This window comes from Salvia miltiorrhiza, chromosome 8, assembly GCF_028751815.1.
Source record: "Salvia miltiorrhiza cultivar Shanhuang (shh) chromosome 8, IMPLAD_Smil_shh, whole genome shotgun sequence".
Lineage (NCBI taxonomy): Eukaryota > Viridiplantae > Streptophyta > Magnoliopsida > Lamiales > Lamiaceae > Salvia > Salvia miltiorrhiza.
In genome coordinates, this window is record NC_080394.1 from 17,141,058 (window position 1) to 17,161,094 (window position 20,037).

The window sequence follows — 20,037 nt, forward strand, 5'->3', positions numbered from 1 at the left end:
AAAATACTCCTATGCAATTGGTTGCACCGTGCAACTGGTTTCCAGAATGACACTATTTCATTCGGAAAATAATACTAGAACATTTTCGAATGACACTATTTCAACATACAAATGACACTTGAATTGGATCTTCAAGTGTCATTTGTATGTTAAAGTAGTGTCATTCATAAATCAGTTGCACGATGCAACCGATTGCACGTGAGAGTGCCTCTAAAACTAATACTTCATGCACAAGATAGTCTCATGTGAGATTATCTTATGGGTTAAATCCGTAAGACGAATCAAAATTCATAATCAAATATCAAATATACTATAGAATATTAAAATTACACTAAAATTTAATTTGTGTCACGAATTTCGACCCATATTATATAAAGATTCATTGGGTATAAGATTTGCTGGGTGTGGCAAGATAAGACAATGTGTTATATTGTGGCCATTACTTGTGCTCGTTTTTGTGGTAATTCCTTAAGATTTTGATATAATTCTACTTGTCTAGTCTCAACGAGCAATTTAGGTTTGAATACCTTTATGGAATGAGATTCAGTGTACCACATTTTATGTCCCACTTTGTGTTTCATTTTCAATTTTGTTTAATTTCTTATATATATTTTCTTCAATTTCAATTTTATATGCTTTAGCTTTATTTTGTGATTATTAACTAGGGTTTATTCCATCAATTTAGGGTATATAATTATTTTTTATCATTTAATTTTACTTTTATTAGCTAATAATAGGTTGATAAATTCAAAGTGATGGTATATACTTTTTAAAAAATTTAATTTTTTGAAATAAATATTAAATATAATTCATAGTATTATAATAAATTTTATTTTTATAAAAAAATATTTTTAAAATAATAGATATAAGCATGGGACACAGTGGCACACATAAGATCGTGGGACACTGGATCTCATCCCTACATTTATTTGACTTTTGAGATCTCTTTCTCTATCCCATTTTTTAGTGTCCCGCTTGTGTGCCACTTTAAAAAAACCATTATTTTCTTTATTTAGTTTCTCCTGTGTTAATTTAATTTTGTGATTGTTAATTAGGATTGAGTATACCCAACTATAATATATAATAATTTTTAGCATTTCCAATTTGTAAAGTTATTAAATTAATGATTAGGGCTGATTATTATATAATTAGGATATCTAATATTTTTCAAATAGGATATATAATATTTTTAAACTTCAATATCAATTTTATTGTTATAATAAATAATACTGAAATAAATTCATTTATTAGTAGGATACGAATATGACAAAGAAATGTTAGGGATAGAGGATCGGAACAAATTTGAATAGAGAAATGGAAATGGTATAGGCAAGAATATGATGAGACAATATTAATTTAAATTTAAGTGCTTTTAGCCAAATCTACCGTCGGTTTTTTTTTTTTTTTTTTTTGGGAGAGCCAAATCTACCGTCGTTATTATTTATTCAAAAATTCCAAATACATGCATCAACTATGCATCCTATATTCCAATTCAATACATATTAGAGCCTTCTTAAACTTCCCTCTATAAAGATTACCAATCTGATACTTGCTCTTTTCTAAATCAGCAAAACAAAGGTTGTATTAATATGGAAAAGATAATTAAAGAGAATAATTGCGAGATCTATTTAAATAATACTCCTACTCATCATTTTTTGTTTTTATTATATAACAAAGGGGAAAAAAATACATAATATCCATGAACTATATAAATAAATACCAAAAAAAAAAGAAAGAAAAAAATTAGTCAAAAGACCTCATTATTCCTTTATATTACACATCCCCCAAAATTCCCATCCCACATGATCTTTCTCAAATTCTTGTGCTTGTCATCTCCCACCACCACCACCACCATCATCATCATACAAATTACAATGGTTTAATTACTAGCACTAGCATTTGCTTATTTTCATGCTCAAAGCATGTCTCCTCCTCCTCTTCCATTTCTCAACTTCTCCCCTTCTAGTGTTTTTTGTTTCCCTTTTATTAATTTCCACACACCAAACAACTGTTTTTTAATGTGACTCCAAATTTCACATTTCTCCATGACTTCAAGAATCTCCACCTAAAAAAGTTGTTGCTTTGTCCAATTTCCTCCTCTTAGTGACTGGACTAGTGTGTGAGGAACTTGGGCATGATCCAACTGTTGTTTCATCACTTTTATAGCTCAAGCATGCTGCATCCAACACTCCATTGGGGCTCCGAGGAGCCACATTCGCCATTGCAACCCTCGCAGCAACAGTGGTCGTAATAGTAGAAGTAGTAGTAGTAGTACTCGCCCCGCTCATTGATGAGGAAGAATCTTGAATAATTTCAAGGCACTTCACCACCCTTTCCTACATAAATTCAATCAAGAATTAGATGGAAAAAAAACACCGCGTTTTCATTAAGAGAAACAACAAGTTTGCTAAAACCATAAATTCCCACCATAATTAAAAGGATAGCTAGCCAATGTATTACTAAGGGGGGCCAACCTCAACACCTACCTTCTCAACTCCTATCAAACAAGACAATGCCTTATCAATGTCCATTGCTTGCATTTCCCCTGAAACACACATTGCCACAGCTGCAGCTATTTCAGATGGTTTGAATTCCAAGAATTCAATACCTGCAGCATTCAATATCACAACCAAGCATTCAATCAAAACAAACAATCCCCATAATTTATTTTTCTAGGATCCAAGTAGTGGACAGTCTTGAATCTCAACAAACTTGCTGCAGATCTATGCAGCATATTAAAAAACACACAATCACCTTCGATCGTGCTCATGATTAGGCGAAGGGACCGGCTAATCACGAGCCCTAATGGCTCTCCACCCTCATTCATCTTCCTAAGATAGTAATCAATGAAGTTGCATGGTGTGTAAGCCTTGATCTTCCAATTTAAACTGTTAAGCACCAAAATCTCCATTCTTTGAATTGTTTTCCCTTCAAACAACAGCTTAGGTACCCCTGCCTGCTCCATTAAAACCACAAAAACATCGATCAATCAATCAGAACAAGAAACATTAGTCCTGTGTTGATTTAATGATCATCACCTGCAAATCCAAGGTGGAAGGAACATTAACCTCCTCTATCTTGGCTGCAAGAGATAAGCAAGCAACTGCAACTAGTTGAACTGCCCAATTCTTGCTTCCCTACATCAAAACAAAGAAAATCAGCATTCGAGGGCACAAGGTAACAAAATTTGATTAAATTCAGCAGTGTTGTACCTTTTCTGATGAAGATAGAGGCAATTCGTAGATGGAAAGAAACCGATCAAAATAGCTGATTGCAGAGTACAAACACAACTCTCCAAAACTGAAGTGGGCGCAAGCCTGTAAAGCACAAACAAACATTCAGTTTCTTACTGAAACTGTTGGAGGAAAAAGCACTTTTTTTGTGCATTTTTATTCTTCTTTTCAAATCTGAAAAAAAGAAAAGAAAAAAGCGTTGCAACAGAGACAAGCAGAGTGCTTGGAATCAAGAGCCATTAATGGATGATCATTAATACATCAAATCCAATGAGCATTTATAATTTTGGCTCTGGTCCATTTTAGAATGAGACTTATGATGAAAATCCCATTTAGGAAAATCTAGAGAAAAATCAAGAATTTGCCAAAATAGCCCATTTGTGCAGATTAAGAAACTGGATTGGCCTCCCCCTGAAGATTGAACAAAATTAAATGATAATAACAAAATAAAAAGCAAAATTTGAAGAAATGGCAATCAAATAATGACCTTGAACATCCAATCAAGAGCCTCTCTCCTCAGTCCAACATCCAACTCTCCATTTCTCAATCGGGCAAGGTAATCATCTCTTGGTAGGTGCTCTCTCTCTCTCTCTAACATGTAGCCAATGCACTCTTCACTGAGGCAAGGAAGATGAAGGAGTGCCTCTGAATCTGATGCCCCATTGCTAAAAATCAAATCTTTTTCAGCTATATTTTGGTGGGTGGAAGGTTGAAGAACATGATAATCATCGTTGTCGTCGAAACAAAAGGCTTTGGTTTCTTCGTTACAGAAGAGGAGGTCTGTTGAAGTAGCAGAGTCAAAGGCGTTGTAATCAGCCATTGGGAAATCAGCCTCAATGAATGTGCTTTGCTGTCAATGGAAGTTATCAAAAGATGGGTTTTTGATGGGGTTTCTTTTGCATGCTAAAGATTGGTATTATGTTTCTGCCATTTCTGCAACAAGGCCCAGAGAGAGAGAGAGGACTGGAAGTGAGACTATTGGATTGGGGTGGGGTGCATATATATACATATATATTTAGAGAGAGAGAGAAAGAGAGGATTTGTGTATGAATAGGACAGTGCAATGGAATGAAGGTTTATGTAGGAAATTAGTTTGTCTTTAGGGTGAAAGGTGGGGTTGATTGAGAGAAAATATAAAAATATATTAAACAAATATTCCAGTCACTCATATATCTATAAATCAATAATTGTATCAGTAAATTGATAATTATTAATTTGTAGAGTATTTTTTTAAATTCTAAAGTTATAATTTTAAATTAAGTTATAATGTGTAAAAATAAATTAAAGATAATATTTTAATATATTAAAATTAAATAGATCCATGTATGTTTAGTTAAATAAATTTACATGTCTATCAATTCAATGTAACTAATTATCCATTTTCATGCATCTATCAAGTTATTGTATCTAAAATTCAACATAACTGTAGGCAATCACTTAAAAGGAGCCGCTGAAAAAAAAAATACTAACAACTCTTCACAAACTTTTAGATGCAATTAGAAAAATTAGTGATAAAATCCACCTAAATTTAATAGAAAAATAGATAAAAATAGATTCATATTTTAATAAGTTATCAAATTTATAATCGTAATATTTTATAAATTATTAATTATAATATTGACGGACTTTATATATATTTATAAAGGAGTTCTTTAGAAGTTATTATTTTATTAAAATTGATGATTTTTTAAACTGACTCAAATTATGACCTAAATTTTTTTTGAAAAAAATATTAATTTGTTGAATATTATTAGAAAGAGATTTTATTTGTACTCAAAAGCATATATTTTTACAAAAAAGTGAAGAAAAAAAAATCATGCATGTTGAAGTACCAAAAGTGCCCCATATGTGATTTGTGTGATGTTGTTCTTTATGTTAGATTTGATTGAAAGTAATTTTTTTTTCTTTTTATGAGACATATTAGATTGAAAAGATTTCCTTTTGTGTTTAGGTGGGACTTTTTCACACTTTTTTTTAACAAATTTATTGTTTATATATCAATATCTTTTGAGGTGGAAAAGAATTGACTAGTTGGAGACTAGGGGACAGTGACGACGGAATAATTCATGTTTTCTTTTATATAGATATAGGAGGAAGTTATACTAAAAATTAATGCTATCTTTCTTGAGAAATGAGAATAATTGAATAAGTCATTATATAATGTTGAATAAGTTGCTTGTAATGACTGAATAATGAAATTCAATTAATTAGATAGAATTTTCACTCCCTCCAAAATTCGAACCCAGGTAAAAATATTATGCAGTCGTTACAAGCAACTTATTCAATACTATATACTGGTTTATTCAATTATTCTCATTTCTCATGAAAGATAGCATTTTTAGTATAACTCATCCCTATATATATATATATATATATATATATATATATATATATATGGGTGCGGTCTAATAAGACCCTTATTTTTCGTGAGACACTGAAATTCTTATTTTTTAATGAATAAGTCATATATACTGATGAATAAGACGTTATATACTAATGAATAACGAAATTTAAAAAATTGATAATGAATAAGACATATATACTAATGAACAAGACAGTATATACTAATGAACAATGCAGTATATACTGATAAATAACAAAATTTAAAATATTTCGCTCCCTCCAGGATTTGAACCCTGAGAAAAAAATTCGTCCTCTAGGTACAATATCAGCCATAGGATTATTAAAATAAACTTACGAGATCGTGTCTAAAATCTCACTAAAAATAGGAGGCCTCATTGGAGCGCTCCCCTATATATATATATATATATATATATATATATATATATATATAAGAGATGAGGTTCAAATAAGAACCCCTAAATAAAATAAGAATAGAGAACCATTTTAAGCAATTCGATCATCAAAATTTACGGTGGATGAATGTATAACTTGGGTTCGATATCAAAAAAATTATTTTTTTCGAATGCAATAAATTTAATAACGGTTGCATTAATTTGTATAATAGGTACAGTAAATTTAATGATTCTCATATTCTCACGAAAATTGTGATTCTCACTAAAATCGCATATATAGATGTATTTTTTGATGGGGTTGAAATAATGTATCTAATAGGATAGATACGTCGTTTTCTAATTTATTAAATGTTAGGTACAATAAAGTTGGCCAATTTTGGTTTTTATATATCCCATTATTTTTTGGTAGCATTAAGAAATTCACGGTCAAAATTTACTAGTAACATGTATTCAATAGTAAATTATATATATACGTGCAATAATCATATATATAAAAAACCCTTCTTCATTTTAGGCACTCTTCCGTGCAATCGGTTGCACCGTGTAACTGGTTTCTGAATAACACTACTTCAACATATAAATGACACTTGAAGATCTTCAAGTATTATTTGTATGTTGAAATAGTGTCATTCAGAAATGTTCAAGTATCATTTTTCGAATGAAGTAGTATTATTCTAGCAACCAGTTGCACGGTGCAAGCGATTGCACATAAATATTTGTGTCTTCGTTTTCTATTTGGTACGTTGGGGTCTTAAAAACTTATTGTAGAAAAATATTTACTTAGATGGGTGTATAGTTTTAGTTCAAATAGTAACTGATGTGGATCCATAAAAATTGTTACCCGATTCATTTTTGTCAGTTTTATATGTATACTTTTGTTTGTTGAAGGTGTTTTATTATTTTTTAAATATATATATACTTCTACTTAATATTTTTCAGAGCTGAAAAATATTCATTTAAATTAGTAATAAGATTATAAGAGCATCCGCAATGGAGTTACTTGATAGCCTACTTGATAGTGGGGGACCATATTGTGTAAGTAGTGCTGCATTGGAGTTACTTGATAGCCTACTTGATTTTTTTAGTTTTGATTTTTATGTTTTTCATTTAATTTTAATTGCTCATATTTAAAAACACATTTTACTAATAATTAAAATTCCATTGAAATAAAGATCTTAAAAAAAACTCTAAAGACATAAATTAAAAATTACTTAAATCCTAAAAACATAATTAAAACTAACATTAAAAATAGAAGAGTATGGAAGAATTTGGAGGAGTATGGAAGAAGATGGAAGGGAAGTATTGATTTAAAGAAGAGAAAAAAGAAAAAAAGTTAAATGCTCAAACGGTCATTTTGACCGAAAAAAATAAATTGAATTTTGCCAAAAACGTTATAAGGGCATTGGGTATACTCGAAGGATCGAGTAGCCCTCGAGTAGGGAGGGCCTGCATTGGGCTACTCGAGTAAGGGGCATCGAGTATATTAATTCCTCCTTATATATATTCGAAAAATTTAACTTTCTAATTTGAGTCGTGGGATTTAAAATATCTTATTTTATTTCGAGACACATAATATATACTAATAAATACCTTCAATATAACTTATAAATTATATAGTGAAAATCAATGTTTGTCTATCTAACATTATTTTAATAATTATAGTCACTTTTAATTGTTCAAACGAAATTACCCCACCCTTCTCTATTACATATACAAAAGTCTCTCTCTCTCTCCCTCCCTCTCTTTTCATTACTTTCGTACTCCATCTCTTTCTAAAATCCTAGTTCAGTTGTCGCGTCGCGTTGCCGCATTGCTCTTTTTTTCTTTGTTCTCTGTTGAGCTTCTCTCTCTATACTACGGACTACGGTTAACTATGAGTTACAAAAGTTTCAGCAGTTTAAAGAGTTTTAGATCTACGAGAATTACAATATGTTGTGGAGTAAAATGGTACAAATTCGTACCTTCCATTCCAAGATCTGTCGTGTTACCTGGAAGAATTGATGGTCCAAACGGACCCGTTGTCACCATCCATCATGTCCGTTCATAGATCGATCGCACATTGCGCAACACGAACGGTATGAAATATGTCATTTCGCATCATTCGGGGATGTTTATGCCATCGGATAATATCTACCCTTCCCTATGATACACGTAGAGAACAAGGATTTATCGGTGCAGCCGATAGTATCCATTTAAAATCATTATAAATTTAGTTCAGGCATATATGATTATTTTTGTTAGATTTGTACTTGTATTTGTTGTAAAATAACAAAAATGAATAAAATGTTGTTTGAATTTGTGTTATTTCGTGTTATTTTTTGTTGATTCGTACCATTCGTTCCAACAATTGCCTCGACATCACCTGGGACAAATGATATTTAATGGCATGTTCGCACCATTCGTTCTAAGGTCTGTTGTGCCAAATGTTGGAATGAAGGATATGAATAAGTCATTTCGTACCTTTCGCCCAAAGGTTTTTGTCGCGTAAGTGTTAGTGCGAATAGGACATTTCGCACCATTCGTCCAACATAAATGACACAAATTTTGCCAATTAGAAAAATATAGTTGTGTAGTATCAGCAATTGGCATGAATTGTACGAATATGCTATTCTGCACCATTCATCTCAATGTTTGTCATGTCATCACCTGAGACGAATGGTACGAAATGATATATTTGTACCATTTGTCCCACAAAAATGATCTAACAAAAAAATTATAGACTTGCATTTTGTTCTAACAAATTCAACTATAATTGAAGAACAAAATATGAATCAACATTTTTTTCATTTTTCAAACAATACAATTATAAATCATATGATCAAATCAACATGAAATCTTACAACATTTTTCTTCATTTCCTTCACTTTCTTGCACTGGAGGAAAGTGTTGTGCAGGGGCGGCGATGATGAATTGGGGAATGCTAGAGATTGGTGTCTTCTTCACCGCAATTCATCTCCGGTTGGGCACTCTTCACAGTTGGAACGAAATTACTTTTTGTTCCACTCATATCTCGCATATGAGGGGCAGATCTCGGAGCAACTGGCACGAATGAAACTATTAGCACCATTTGTATCAGTTATTGCCCCGATAGATCTTGGTACAGACGGTATGGATAGAGATAATCGCATTGGCCCCTTTCATTCCTTCAAGTAACACAACAAATCTTGGAACGGATGGTGCCAATTCGTACCATTTTATTTTATCTGCATCTCATAATTCTTATAGATCTAGAATTCCTTGAGCTTCTATAACTCTGAAACTTATATTTCGCAGAAATTTTGGAGGAAATGATGCTGACGGCGACGATAAAGAAAATCAAAGAGAGAGGGGCTCGTCAGAAAGATAGAAACTTTTAGGGCGGTAGAGACATGACAGATGAATTAGAGTTTTAGAGAGAGAGTGACTGCAAAAATAACAAAAGAGGGGTAGCTCATGCTTTTTTACATAGAAGAAAGAATGGACAAAGAGTAATTCCGTCCAAAATTATTTGGCCGTTAAGGGGGCCGCTGTAACAGTTAGGCTCCAGAGTTGACGGCTATCCCCACAGACCAACACGAGTCTTTTCTAGCGTGTTTTGTCCTCACTCGTATGCTCCTTGAGAAACTTCCCAGGGAATCACCCATCCCGGAATTCCTCCAAGCCAAGCACGCTTAATCTTGGAGTTTCTTCTATATGAGCACCAGAAAAGAAGATGCATCTTGTTGATATGAGTAGCCCAATCAAATCCTTTAAGATCTCCTCGAATATATTGTCCCATACCTCCATATTCTAGGAATCCCTCTCGTTTGGATGTATTCTGGTTCATCCCTGAGCCCCTCCGCTTGGAAGTCTTAATCGGAGTCGCTCCTTGTTCGTGCCTCTTTTGTACCGCCGATCACTCCGCACTTCGTCCCCGAACGTCATAGGCCCACCAGCTTTCGCTTGGTTCATCCTCGAACCACACCGTACTGGGAGAGGTTCGGCTCTGATACCACCTATAACAGCCCGGCTCCAGAGTTGACGGTTGTCCGCACAGACCAACACGAGTATTTTCTAGCGTGTTTTGTCCTCACTCGCACGCTCCCTGAGAAACTTTACAGGGGGTCACCCATTTCAGAATTGCTTCAAGCCAAGCACGCTTAAATTTGGAGTTTCTTCCACATGGGCACCAGAAAAGAAGATGCATCTTGTTGATATGAGTAGTCCAATCAAATCTTTTAAGCTCTCCTCGAATATGTAGTCCCATACCAGCATATTATCGGAATCTCTCTCGTTCGGGTGTGTTCCGATTCATCCTTAGGCCCCTCCGCTTGAAAGTCTTAATTGGAATTGCTCCTTGTTCGTGCCTCTTTTATACCGATGATCACTCCGCACTTCGTCCTTAGATCACAGCCTCATCCATGCGATAACTGACAATGTGTTGGTCATTAAATTCAAGTCTATATTGAAATAAGATAATGTTTATGCCATCAAAATTCTTTTGATGCATAAAAAATATAAATTTAAAACAACAACTAATATTTACTTCTTAAAATTCTTAAATAGTACTCTCGTTAATACTATCTATATATCTCTATATAAAAGGAGAATCACTTGCTACATTATTTTCCCACCAAAACTTCACCATATCATCATTGATTAATAATCATAATTAACATAGTTTCAAAAAAAATAATCATAATTAACATAATTAATTACATTATGATGTATAAAGCAATATGTACATATAATTAATTTTCTTTAAAAATATATATTTAAGTTAAATCAGTTTTATTTTTGTATGATAAAATATTATTAGAAAGTCTAAAACATACATATTTTTAAAATACAATATATATATATATACCTATATATATATATATATTCGAATAATATATATATATATATATATATATTATTCGAATGGATTTTGGTGAAATAAACGTCCACACATATCTATAGATATATAAATATTCATTAATGTATGTTATAAACTTTGAACATATCACATTTCTGTTTTTTCATCTTCAAATGAAATGATTTCTTTCAATATTTAAATTATTTAAGGACTATGAATTTAATTAAAACCATTAATTTGTATTGATATAAATATAATGGAGTGGTTCTAAAATATTTAACTTAAAAGATATAAAAAAAATATTGATTCAATATATAATTACAATTAAAAATAACATTTTAACAATTAAATCAATATCGCATTATTAATTTTTTTTGTTATAAATAATAAATTCTAAAACTATTTTCATCATACATAATACTAATGTTTTTAAAAAAATATTAATTTCTCGTGCGATCCGCATGAAGACAAATCTAATAATAATAATACAGTCGATATAATTATATAAATGTATGACCAATTGCTTAAATAAAAATGTAAATATTTAATCTTATACGCTTTACAGCCCGTTAATCAAAATCGAAACTACAATGAACACGTACGGGGAGACCGTTAACAATAATATGAAGTAAACCAACTTTTATCTATATTTTTTCAGGAACTAAATCAATTTATAATTAATAACTATAAATGCTGCTTTCATCTCATCTCAACAAAATTAACATCGTGCCACCGTCGTTGCATTAGTTGTATTTTCATTTATTTGATTATTTCGTTTAATTCATATTATAAGCTTAATTGTAATTTAATTGGTTAATTCATTATTGCAAAAAAAAAAAAAATCGTCTACACTTAATATCTATATATATAATCCTTCACGCGTACCAAAAATTCTACAGATCTGTTGGTTGTATCAAGAAAAGCAACTTAAAATAGCCCAAGAAAATAAACTAATGCAAAGTAACACATTACAAATGAAATGTGGTATGGAAAGAAACAATATGAAAGAGCTTAGGATACTGATTTTGAATATTAATTTAAGAGAAAACATGAGATGTAAAGGTATATATATATATATATCTTTGTTTCCTTTCTAAGGCTTAGCAACATTGTAACCCTTTTCTCACATTCCACACACACAGTACACACACAGAAAGATGAAACGTTCACCTTTATCACCAGCTTCTTTACAAGATTTGAGATTTGAGGGGTTAGACCCCAAAAATTCTGCTTAGACCACATATTGAAAAAAGAAAAAGAAAAAAAAAAGACAACTTTAAACAACAAGTATCCCATGTCACGTGTTTCATACAACGTTCTTGTTGCTCCCACTTTGTGTAATACTAATATTAAACTAACTAACAAATATATATATATATATATATATATATATATATATGTATATATTTATATGCATGCATGGGAGTCGTAAAGGTGGCCCCCCGATTTGTGTTTGATAATTAATAATCCAACTATTTTTTTTCTATATTTATTCATATATTCGAGAGCTCGATTTAAAATAATAAATTAATTAAGTTTTGTTATGTACAAGTAACCATTGACCTCTATGGGTGAACCGTGAATGAGTTAACCAGATTACATGTTCGCCTCCCAAAAGGATATATATTCATTTTCATATCTATTTCAATATACTACTATTGTTGTGGCTAACACATTTTATATGTGCACAACTGCGCATTAACATCTGATCATTTAACATGATAAATTTATAATTAACTGAATATACTATATAATATTATTACATGAAAAAAGGAAGAATAAAATAGTACTAATGGATATAATAGTTAAATATAACTAAATTCAACATATATTGATCATAATAATTAAGGTCTTTAAAAACCAAATGTTATAAACAAGGCTCTTTTTATATTAGTTTAGCTAATTAACACCGCATGTAATTAACAAAAAATGGTATGAATGTGTAAGTAAGTCAAGTTTGGACTAAAATGTACCTTTTGCGTTCCTTTTACCATCACTGTTCATTTCCATATATTTCATTAATTACATCCACTTAAGAGAGTATCAATCATTTGCATCTTATTATACTGAAAATTGTTACAGGACTGAACTTATCTATAACTTATTATGTTTAAGCATACAGTGAAAAAATAAATTTAATTTTTATTTTCCTTAAATTTTGTACTAATTTTTTTGGTCATACCAATACACCAAGGGCCAGAAATAGAAAGAAATATTGAAATTCACAGCTCATTTGAATCAATAATTCACCAAAATATAGATATCTTTTTCACCTCTTTTTACTTCTTTTAGTCTTGCATCTTTATGTCCAAAGACTCATCATTCACGTTTACAAACGGTGTAAGAGAAAAGAATCAAGTCAATACTACTTTTCTTTGGCGCTAAATATTCAAATTTTGTGAAAATGTTATTTAGTTTATTCAAATGCAACAAAAGATGTAAGATTCCTGCACCCCAGAAACAGCCAGCATCAATGACATAGTAGAGAATCAATACCCAAAAATTTAGGATTGTGACCTCACAGTCAAAGATTTGTCAAGTTTCATCACAAAAGTGACCCAAATTTATAACCCTATACTAATACTTCAATCTTCCAACACCCAAAACTTATGAGTATTGTGACAATTAGTCTCATGTATTTAAATACGAGATATGACACAATTTAAAATAATTAATGATCGAAACCCATCAACATTACATGACACTGTATTATAAGTATAAAGGTCAATGAAAACGAGACGACTCATTATTTATAAGAAGGAATTGAACAAACTTCGATTCAAATCAAATCAAATTCATCTTTTCTTTTCACAAGTTGTTTTGAGTCAAAACTCAAAATGAACTTTGGAAACGGACAGGTTACTGCACAAAACAAACCTTGCTTTAAGAAAAATAAAAGAAATGTTGTAACAGCAATGATTGTAATGTGTTTTGGTGGACCGAGACTTCTTGGTATTTGGAGACGCATAGATTTTACTGGGGTTTCGGAAATCATCATCAAATGTTAACAAAAGTCCAGCTCAAATTTGATCCCATCAACAATTATCATTGCTAAGCCTACTTAAGTCTTCTACTTTATTCTTAAGTTTCTTCATAATCCCTTCCCTCAATCTTGTCAAGTATGTACTTACACTTAGACTCTCACACATTTGTGTAGATATCTGGCGCAATATAGTTGCCATGCCAGTTGGAAGAAATCGTAAGTGCTGGGGACAGTCACTACAATCGAACTATAATTTCTTAAATACTTCACGAGAGAGACACACAGAGAGAGATAATTGTCTCTTTTTAATACATATATATATATATATATATATATATATATAGGGGGCCGCTCCAATGAGACCCCCTAATTTTAGTGAGATCTAGGGTACGATCTGCTGCGTTTATTTTATCAATCCTATGGCTGATATTGTATCTAGAGGGAGATTTGGGAGCATAATATTTTAAATTTTGTTATTCATCAGTATATATGTATTATTCATTACCAATTTTTTAAATTTTGTTTTTAATCAGTATATACATCTTGTTCGTTAGATATACGTCTTGTTCATTAGTATTATATGTCTTATTCATTGTCCTTATGTCTTTTTCATATATATATGAAAAAGTTATAATAAGAATGCTATATATCTTTCGTAAAAAATAAGAATTATTGAATAATCCAACATATAGTGTTGCATAAGCTGCTTGTAATGACTGAATAACGAAATTCAATTAATTCGATAGAATTTTCGCTCTCTCCAGAATTCAAACCCAGGTCAAAATGTTATTCAGTCATTACAAGCATTTTGTGCAATACTATATATAATTTTATTTGAGGATAAAGAGAGAGGGAATTGTTAGTACAAAGTTTTTTTTTAGACGTGTTAGTACAAAGATTTGAATTGTGAATTCGCCGCAGAAATTGAACATCGTAAGACTATTGATACCAGGGTACATATAGCAAAATTGTTTCAAGAAAACTACAAAAATAATGGTTTCGGGTATGTATGCTGTATTTGCATGAAAAAATGGACCAACCTAATTCACATAACCTCAGTAAAAAAATGTGGTGAATAAATTGTATTACCCTTTCGGTGTAAAATCATGTTTCAGAAAATAGAATCATCAACAGCTGTATAAAGTTTGGCTCGGATCTTTTCTATACTATCAAATCATATACTAACCGTACGTAACGAAGTCTCTGAGAGAGAGAGAGAGAGTTTAGATCGTCATGTTTGGTTCAGAGCGAGAGAGGGCCGGGAGAGAGAGATAAATGGGAGAAGCAAAATCAAACAACAAAAATCAATCAGATGGGGATTGATATTGGTTGCCATTGCTGCAGTTGATCATAAGCTACAAACTCTATTTAAAAAGTGAAAATGCAAGTTTGAATAATTAAGGGAGTCTGAAGAAAATAACACAATATGCAAACTACAAAGTCGTATATATGCAAATTACAGATACATTATGACATTCAAGCCCACCTCCTTGAGGAGCAGACGCTTCAAGACTCGTCAATTTGATCCTGCATCAACATTTAACAAACATCTTTCAGTACCTTGACATTTCTCTTCTATCATCCTTGTCCCAAACACATTAAATCCCACCACATATCAGCTATGGCAAAGTGAAACAAGCATACCTGCATATCTGAGGTCCAAAGAGTGAGATTGTCCCTCAGAAGCTGCATAATGAGGGTGCTATCCTTGTACGACTCTTCCCCCAAGGTATCCAACTCAGCAATAGCTTCTTCGAAAGCCTGATCAGCAAACACAGATACACTCTCATTTTAGATATGAAGAGAACCTCTAATTTGACAAAAGCCAGCAACACGCAGAAGGGCTAAATTAGATTTCGATGTTTGAAATATACGTCGTGTAGATTATGGAAGGATGTAAAGGTAAGGGGTTCCAGCATTTCAGACAATATCCACAGTGCTAGAGAAAAAATTATTGCTGATTTATGCTTACTTTGCAATTCGTCGTGGCATAGCTATTGATATTTTCTTTTAACATGTTGCCAGAATTAAAAGATCTATTGTTACATTCAGGTCCAAAAGCAATTAAATGCATTTTAGCATAATGACTTAATTCTGTTCTTAAACAGAATATTGTTGATTATAATTAAAATTTAGTTCACATTGTATTTTATTTTTCCAAAATAGACTGAGGAAAATGGATTTTTAATCAAAAACAACATTTCTTAGTCAACTTTGAAAAGTCACATACTTGTGAAACACTCTTAACAAACCTAATACGTGGATTCTTTAATATAAAGAGAACAAATATGGTGTCAAAAACCAAGAATTACATTCAAAATGAAAGGGAAAACAGGTTTTCTCAAGATGCAAGACACTATAGCACAGTTGAAGTATTAAGCCCAATGCATATTAACTAACCTGTTTTGCCATGCTGCAAGCTTTCTCTGACGAGTTAAGAATTTCATAGTAAAAGACCGAGAAGTTCAGTGCCAAGCCCAGCCGTATAGGATGAGTGGGTGCAAGATCAGCAAGTGCGATATCCTGCATATATAAATCGCATTGGCATAGATAGACCTTAATTAGAATACAGCAAATACAGACATAGCCAAGAGCTTCAATTTAATTTCCATTCACCAATATAACATCTGACATCCAAAACTTTAATAGATATCTAAGTTCCATACATCAGAAGAATAAATCTTCAAAGAGCAGATTAGTTTGAATCTCCTCCAGAAATGCATATGCACTCGTTACTATATAGCATTGAACATACAGTTTTGTGATCACAAATTGGAAATGACAAGCTTTGCAAGTTACTTCCTTAACTACCATCTCCTCAGCATCAACAAATTTTCCCGACTAAATAACAGAAAAGTTCCATTGCTTTCTATCTTATTCAGATACACTATCACTTTCTACAAGAATAAGATCTTTGGAAATAAAGACCTTTAACAACAAAACTTTGTTTTGAGGTCTACTGTAGCAAATATGCCAGTACTTGAATGTTGGACCTAATCTATGCTATTTCTATTCATTAAAAGAAAACCAAAAACTAAAATAAAATCCAGAAGCAACATCGATCTGCCTCCACTTCATATAATTTCAAGCCTTCAAATTTGAGATAAATTCAATATTGAACTAGACGAAAAAAGGACCCTAATCTTATCAAAATTTCTACTTGCTACCCTAATCTCATAAACCCGATTAAGAATGCCAAACAGAAAAATAATACGAAAAAAGAAAAGAAAAATAGAAATGGACCACAAAATCACTAGCAAATTAATGCATAGCACACACATATATAGAGGGAGGGAAAGCAAGATTCAAAAATATGACTAGCCTAAAATAACAACAGGAATACAAATCAACGCAAAAAAACACAAATTGAACAAAACCAAACTCCATAAATTGCATCTGGATTTTAATAGTAGCATGGATGGAAAAAAGCGATTACCTGAGCAGCTTTGTAGGAGAGCATAGTATCCTCAGCCGCGTCCTTGCGCTCATTTCCAGCCTTAAACTCCGCTAGATACCTATAATAATCTCCCTTCATCTTCAAGTAGAAGACCTTGGACTCGCTGGAAGCAGCCGATGGGATCAAATAATCGGCGAGGAGTTTGAGGATTCCGGCGCAGACCTGCGAGAGCTCGGCCTCGACCTTAGATCTGTAGTCCTTGACGAGCGGGACGTGGTCGTCGTTCTTGCGGCCCTCCTCCTTCTGCTCGATGGAGGAGACGATGCGCCACGCCGCTCGCAGAGAGCCGATGACGTTCTTGTAGGCGACGGAGAGGAGGTTGCGCTCCTCCACGTTGAGCTCGGAGCCAGCGGCGCAGGCCACGAGGCTGTCCATGTACAGGACCATCTCCTCGTAGCGCTCGGCTTGCTCCGCCAGCTTCGCCATGTAGAGGTACTGCTCCCTTGTCAGAGGCATCGTAAAATGGGGATTGAGATTCTGGTGATGAAATTTGGGGGAAATTGGGATTGAATCCTAATATATATACGGAGGGAGGTATAAAGGAATGTGTGTGTGTGATGAGGGAGTGAGCTGGGTAGGGCTAAGATATTTTGAGTTTTACTGGGCGCTGCCGGCGCGTCCAAGTCACGCCTGCTTGCTGTTAGAGATGACCTGGATATTTTTATTTTCCATTTTTTTCACTGGAAATATTATCGATTTTTCTTTAAGACGTTAACAGGTATGTATGTTTGAATTACTGACTACAACATAAGTAGTAGATTAGAGATTGATTGGTATAAATTAACAGTATCTAGAAATAAACTGTGATCAATTTTAGAAAAGGCAGAGATGCTGTGAAATACTTAAAAAATATGAAAAGATAAGTGAAGCGTGGCGGCGAGTACACTCAATTTTGTGATGATGCAAGTAGGCAGTGTTGGACTGTTGGGGATAAGAGAGAGAAGCTGAGGTGGGCTCTAGTCAGAATCTACGAGGACTGACTCCAACTCAATTTTTGTTCTGTTGTTGGGCCTATAAATAGAAATTGGGCTTTTTTAAACGTGAATATCCGGTGATTCATTTTAGGGTAAATCTATTCCATCTAAAATAACAATAATAAATAATTATAAATTTATTAATTTAACCTATAGTTTATAGTCCCCAAATTAAATATTCTACAAGACGCGCTATTAACCTACGAAATCCTTGTTTATGGATTCTGCTTTCCAGAATTGCTTCTGAAATTAATCTGCATACACAGTTATGTCTTCGATTGTCAAACGATTTTAATGTCAATATGAAGTTAATTGATCATCCCATTTTTAATTTATGTCTTGATTTTTCGTAATTGCATAGATCATAGATGATATTGGCTTTTCGTAATTCCAGAATATCCAAATTCAATACATGGGTTGATTGGAGAGACAGAGCCTTCATTAAGCTCATCTATTTCGATGTTGGTATGGTGTTTTAACTTTGTATATTCAATTCTTTTTTAGTTTGTTGAATCGTGATGTGGCAATATATACCTTTCTATCAATAACTATATTATCATTTATTTGTTTGGGAGTTTAGCTCCATAGTAACTGTGAAGGTCTTTTGATGTCGTTCGTTGCTTCTGCTCGATCAAGGAAATTTTCAAATTATATTTTGATAGTTCATGTTCTAAGGTACTTTTTAATTTGAGGGCTATGAGTTATAGAATATTTAATTTGAGTACTATGGGTTATAATATATTTAATTTTGGGCTATGAACTATAGGATAAAATAGTAAATTCATTATTATTTATTATTATTATTTTAAATGGGGGCTATACTGAGTAAAATGTGGTTTATGAATAAAATTTCCTTCATTTTAACCTTCTCAATTTTAGAAGATTAAATGTTAGATACAAGAGCTTCGAACCTACAACCCCATGCAATGCAAACGTCACATCTCCATCGTACACGTATAAATCTATTCGTTTTCTTCTTAGTTTTAAAGTGAATTTTAATTTACAAGTTAACTATAGTTAGACACAGATTCCAAAGTTAACCTTCTTAGATTTAAAAGGTTAAACGTTATTATCAAGACATCTAGAGCTTCATTGTGAGGATACGAGGGCTTCGAACCTACAACTCCATGTAATGCAAACGTCACATCTCTACCGTACACGTGTAAAGCTATTTGTTTTCTTTTTAGTTTTAGGGTTAAGTATCAATTTCGCCCCAAACGTATAGGCCCTTATCACGTCTGACACCCTATGGCCGGGGGTGTCAACTAAGCACTTGAAGTACCTAATTTTCTCCAATTAAGTTCTCTGACTTAACTGTCATTTATCACCGTTAACTGTTTTAATTTTTTAAATTTTTTTATTTTGTTGGTGGTAGGACCCAAACCTTCTTCTTCACCAAGCTCGTCGGAAACACGTCGAAAACCTAATCCACCCATTCATCATTCTCCCCCACAGCCGCTCCTTTATCCATCATTCTCTCTCGACTCTCTCACTCATCACACACAAATAGACTCGCACCCCCCTCCCCGAAACTCCGGCATTGCAGCGGCGACAAGCCGCCGCCGCCTCTCTCTAACTCCTGAGAAGGAGATATTGTAATAGCTAAAATGTTATACTCCCTCCGTCCACGATAAGTGTGGTCTTTTTGCCATTTTCGTCCGTCCACAATAAGTGTGGTCTTTTCATTTTAGGACATATACCTTTATACTTTTATCCCATTCATACACAATATTTACAAAAAACACATCTCACATACCATTTATTAATTAACTAACAATTCAACTTTGGTGGGATATTTTATCTACTTTATACACATCT

At 32.7% G+C, this 20,037-nt stretch overlaps 2 protein-coding genes across 2 annotated transcripts; both read right to left on the reverse strand.

Annotated features, from left to right (window-relative positions):
• Positions 1-1,627: 1,627 nt before the first annotated feature.
• Positions 1,628-4,280, reverse strand: LOC131001486 (cyclin-D4-2-like). Its single transcript, XM_057927874.1, has 6 exons — positions 3,721-4,280; positions 3,213-3,317; positions 3,039-3,137; positions 2,755-2,956; positions 2,487-2,608; positions 1,628-2,336 (listed from the first exon to the last, which is right to left on the reverse strand). The coding sequence occupies exons 1-6, from the start codon at positions 4,051-4,053 to the stop codon at positions 2,052-2,054; spliced, it is 1,146 nt and encodes a 381-aa protein (XP_057783857.1). The 5' UTR covers positions 4,054-4,280; the 3' UTR covers positions 1,628-2,051.
• Positions 4,281-15,078: 10,798 nt separating this feature from the next.
• LOC131001487 (14-3-3-like protein D) lies at positions 15,079-18,131 on the reverse strand. The gene is made up of 4 exons (XM_057927875.1): positions 17,225-18,131; positions 16,189-16,311; positions 15,433-15,549; positions 15,079-15,315 (listed from the first exon to the last, which is right to left on the reverse strand). Exons 1-4 carry the CDS (start codon positions 17,699-17,701, stop codon positions 15,295-15,297), a joined length of 738 nt encoding a protein of 245 aa, XP_057783858.1. The 5' UTR covers positions 17,702-18,131; the 3' UTR covers positions 15,079-15,294.
• Positions 18,132-20,037: the final 1,906 nt, after the last annotated feature.

Coding starts and splice junctions, on each gene's coding strand:
- LOC131001486 (XM_057927874.1), bottom strand. CDS start 4,053: ATGGCTGATTACAACGCCTTTGACTCTGCTACTTCAACAGACCTCCTC. Junction 3,318..3,720: donor CTCTTGATTGGATGTTCAAG/GTCATTATTTGA, acceptor TGTGCTTTACAG/GCTTGCGCCCACTTCAGTTT. Junction 2,957..3,038: donor CTTCCACCTTGGATTTGCAG/GTGATGATCATT, acceptor TTAATGGAGCAG/GCAGGGGTACCTAAGCTGTT.
- LOC131001487 (XM_057927875.1), bottom strand. CDS start 17,701: ATGCCTCTGACAAGGGAGCAGTACCTCTACATGGCGAAGCTGGCGGAG. Junction 16,312..17,224: donor TCTCCTACAAAGCTGCTCAG/GTAATCGCTTTT, acceptor TTATATATGCAG/GATATCGCACTTGCTGATCT. Junction 15,316..15,432: donor TTTGGACCTCAGATATGCAG/GTATGCTTGTTT, acceptor ATGTTGATGCAG/GATCAAATTGACGAGTCTTG.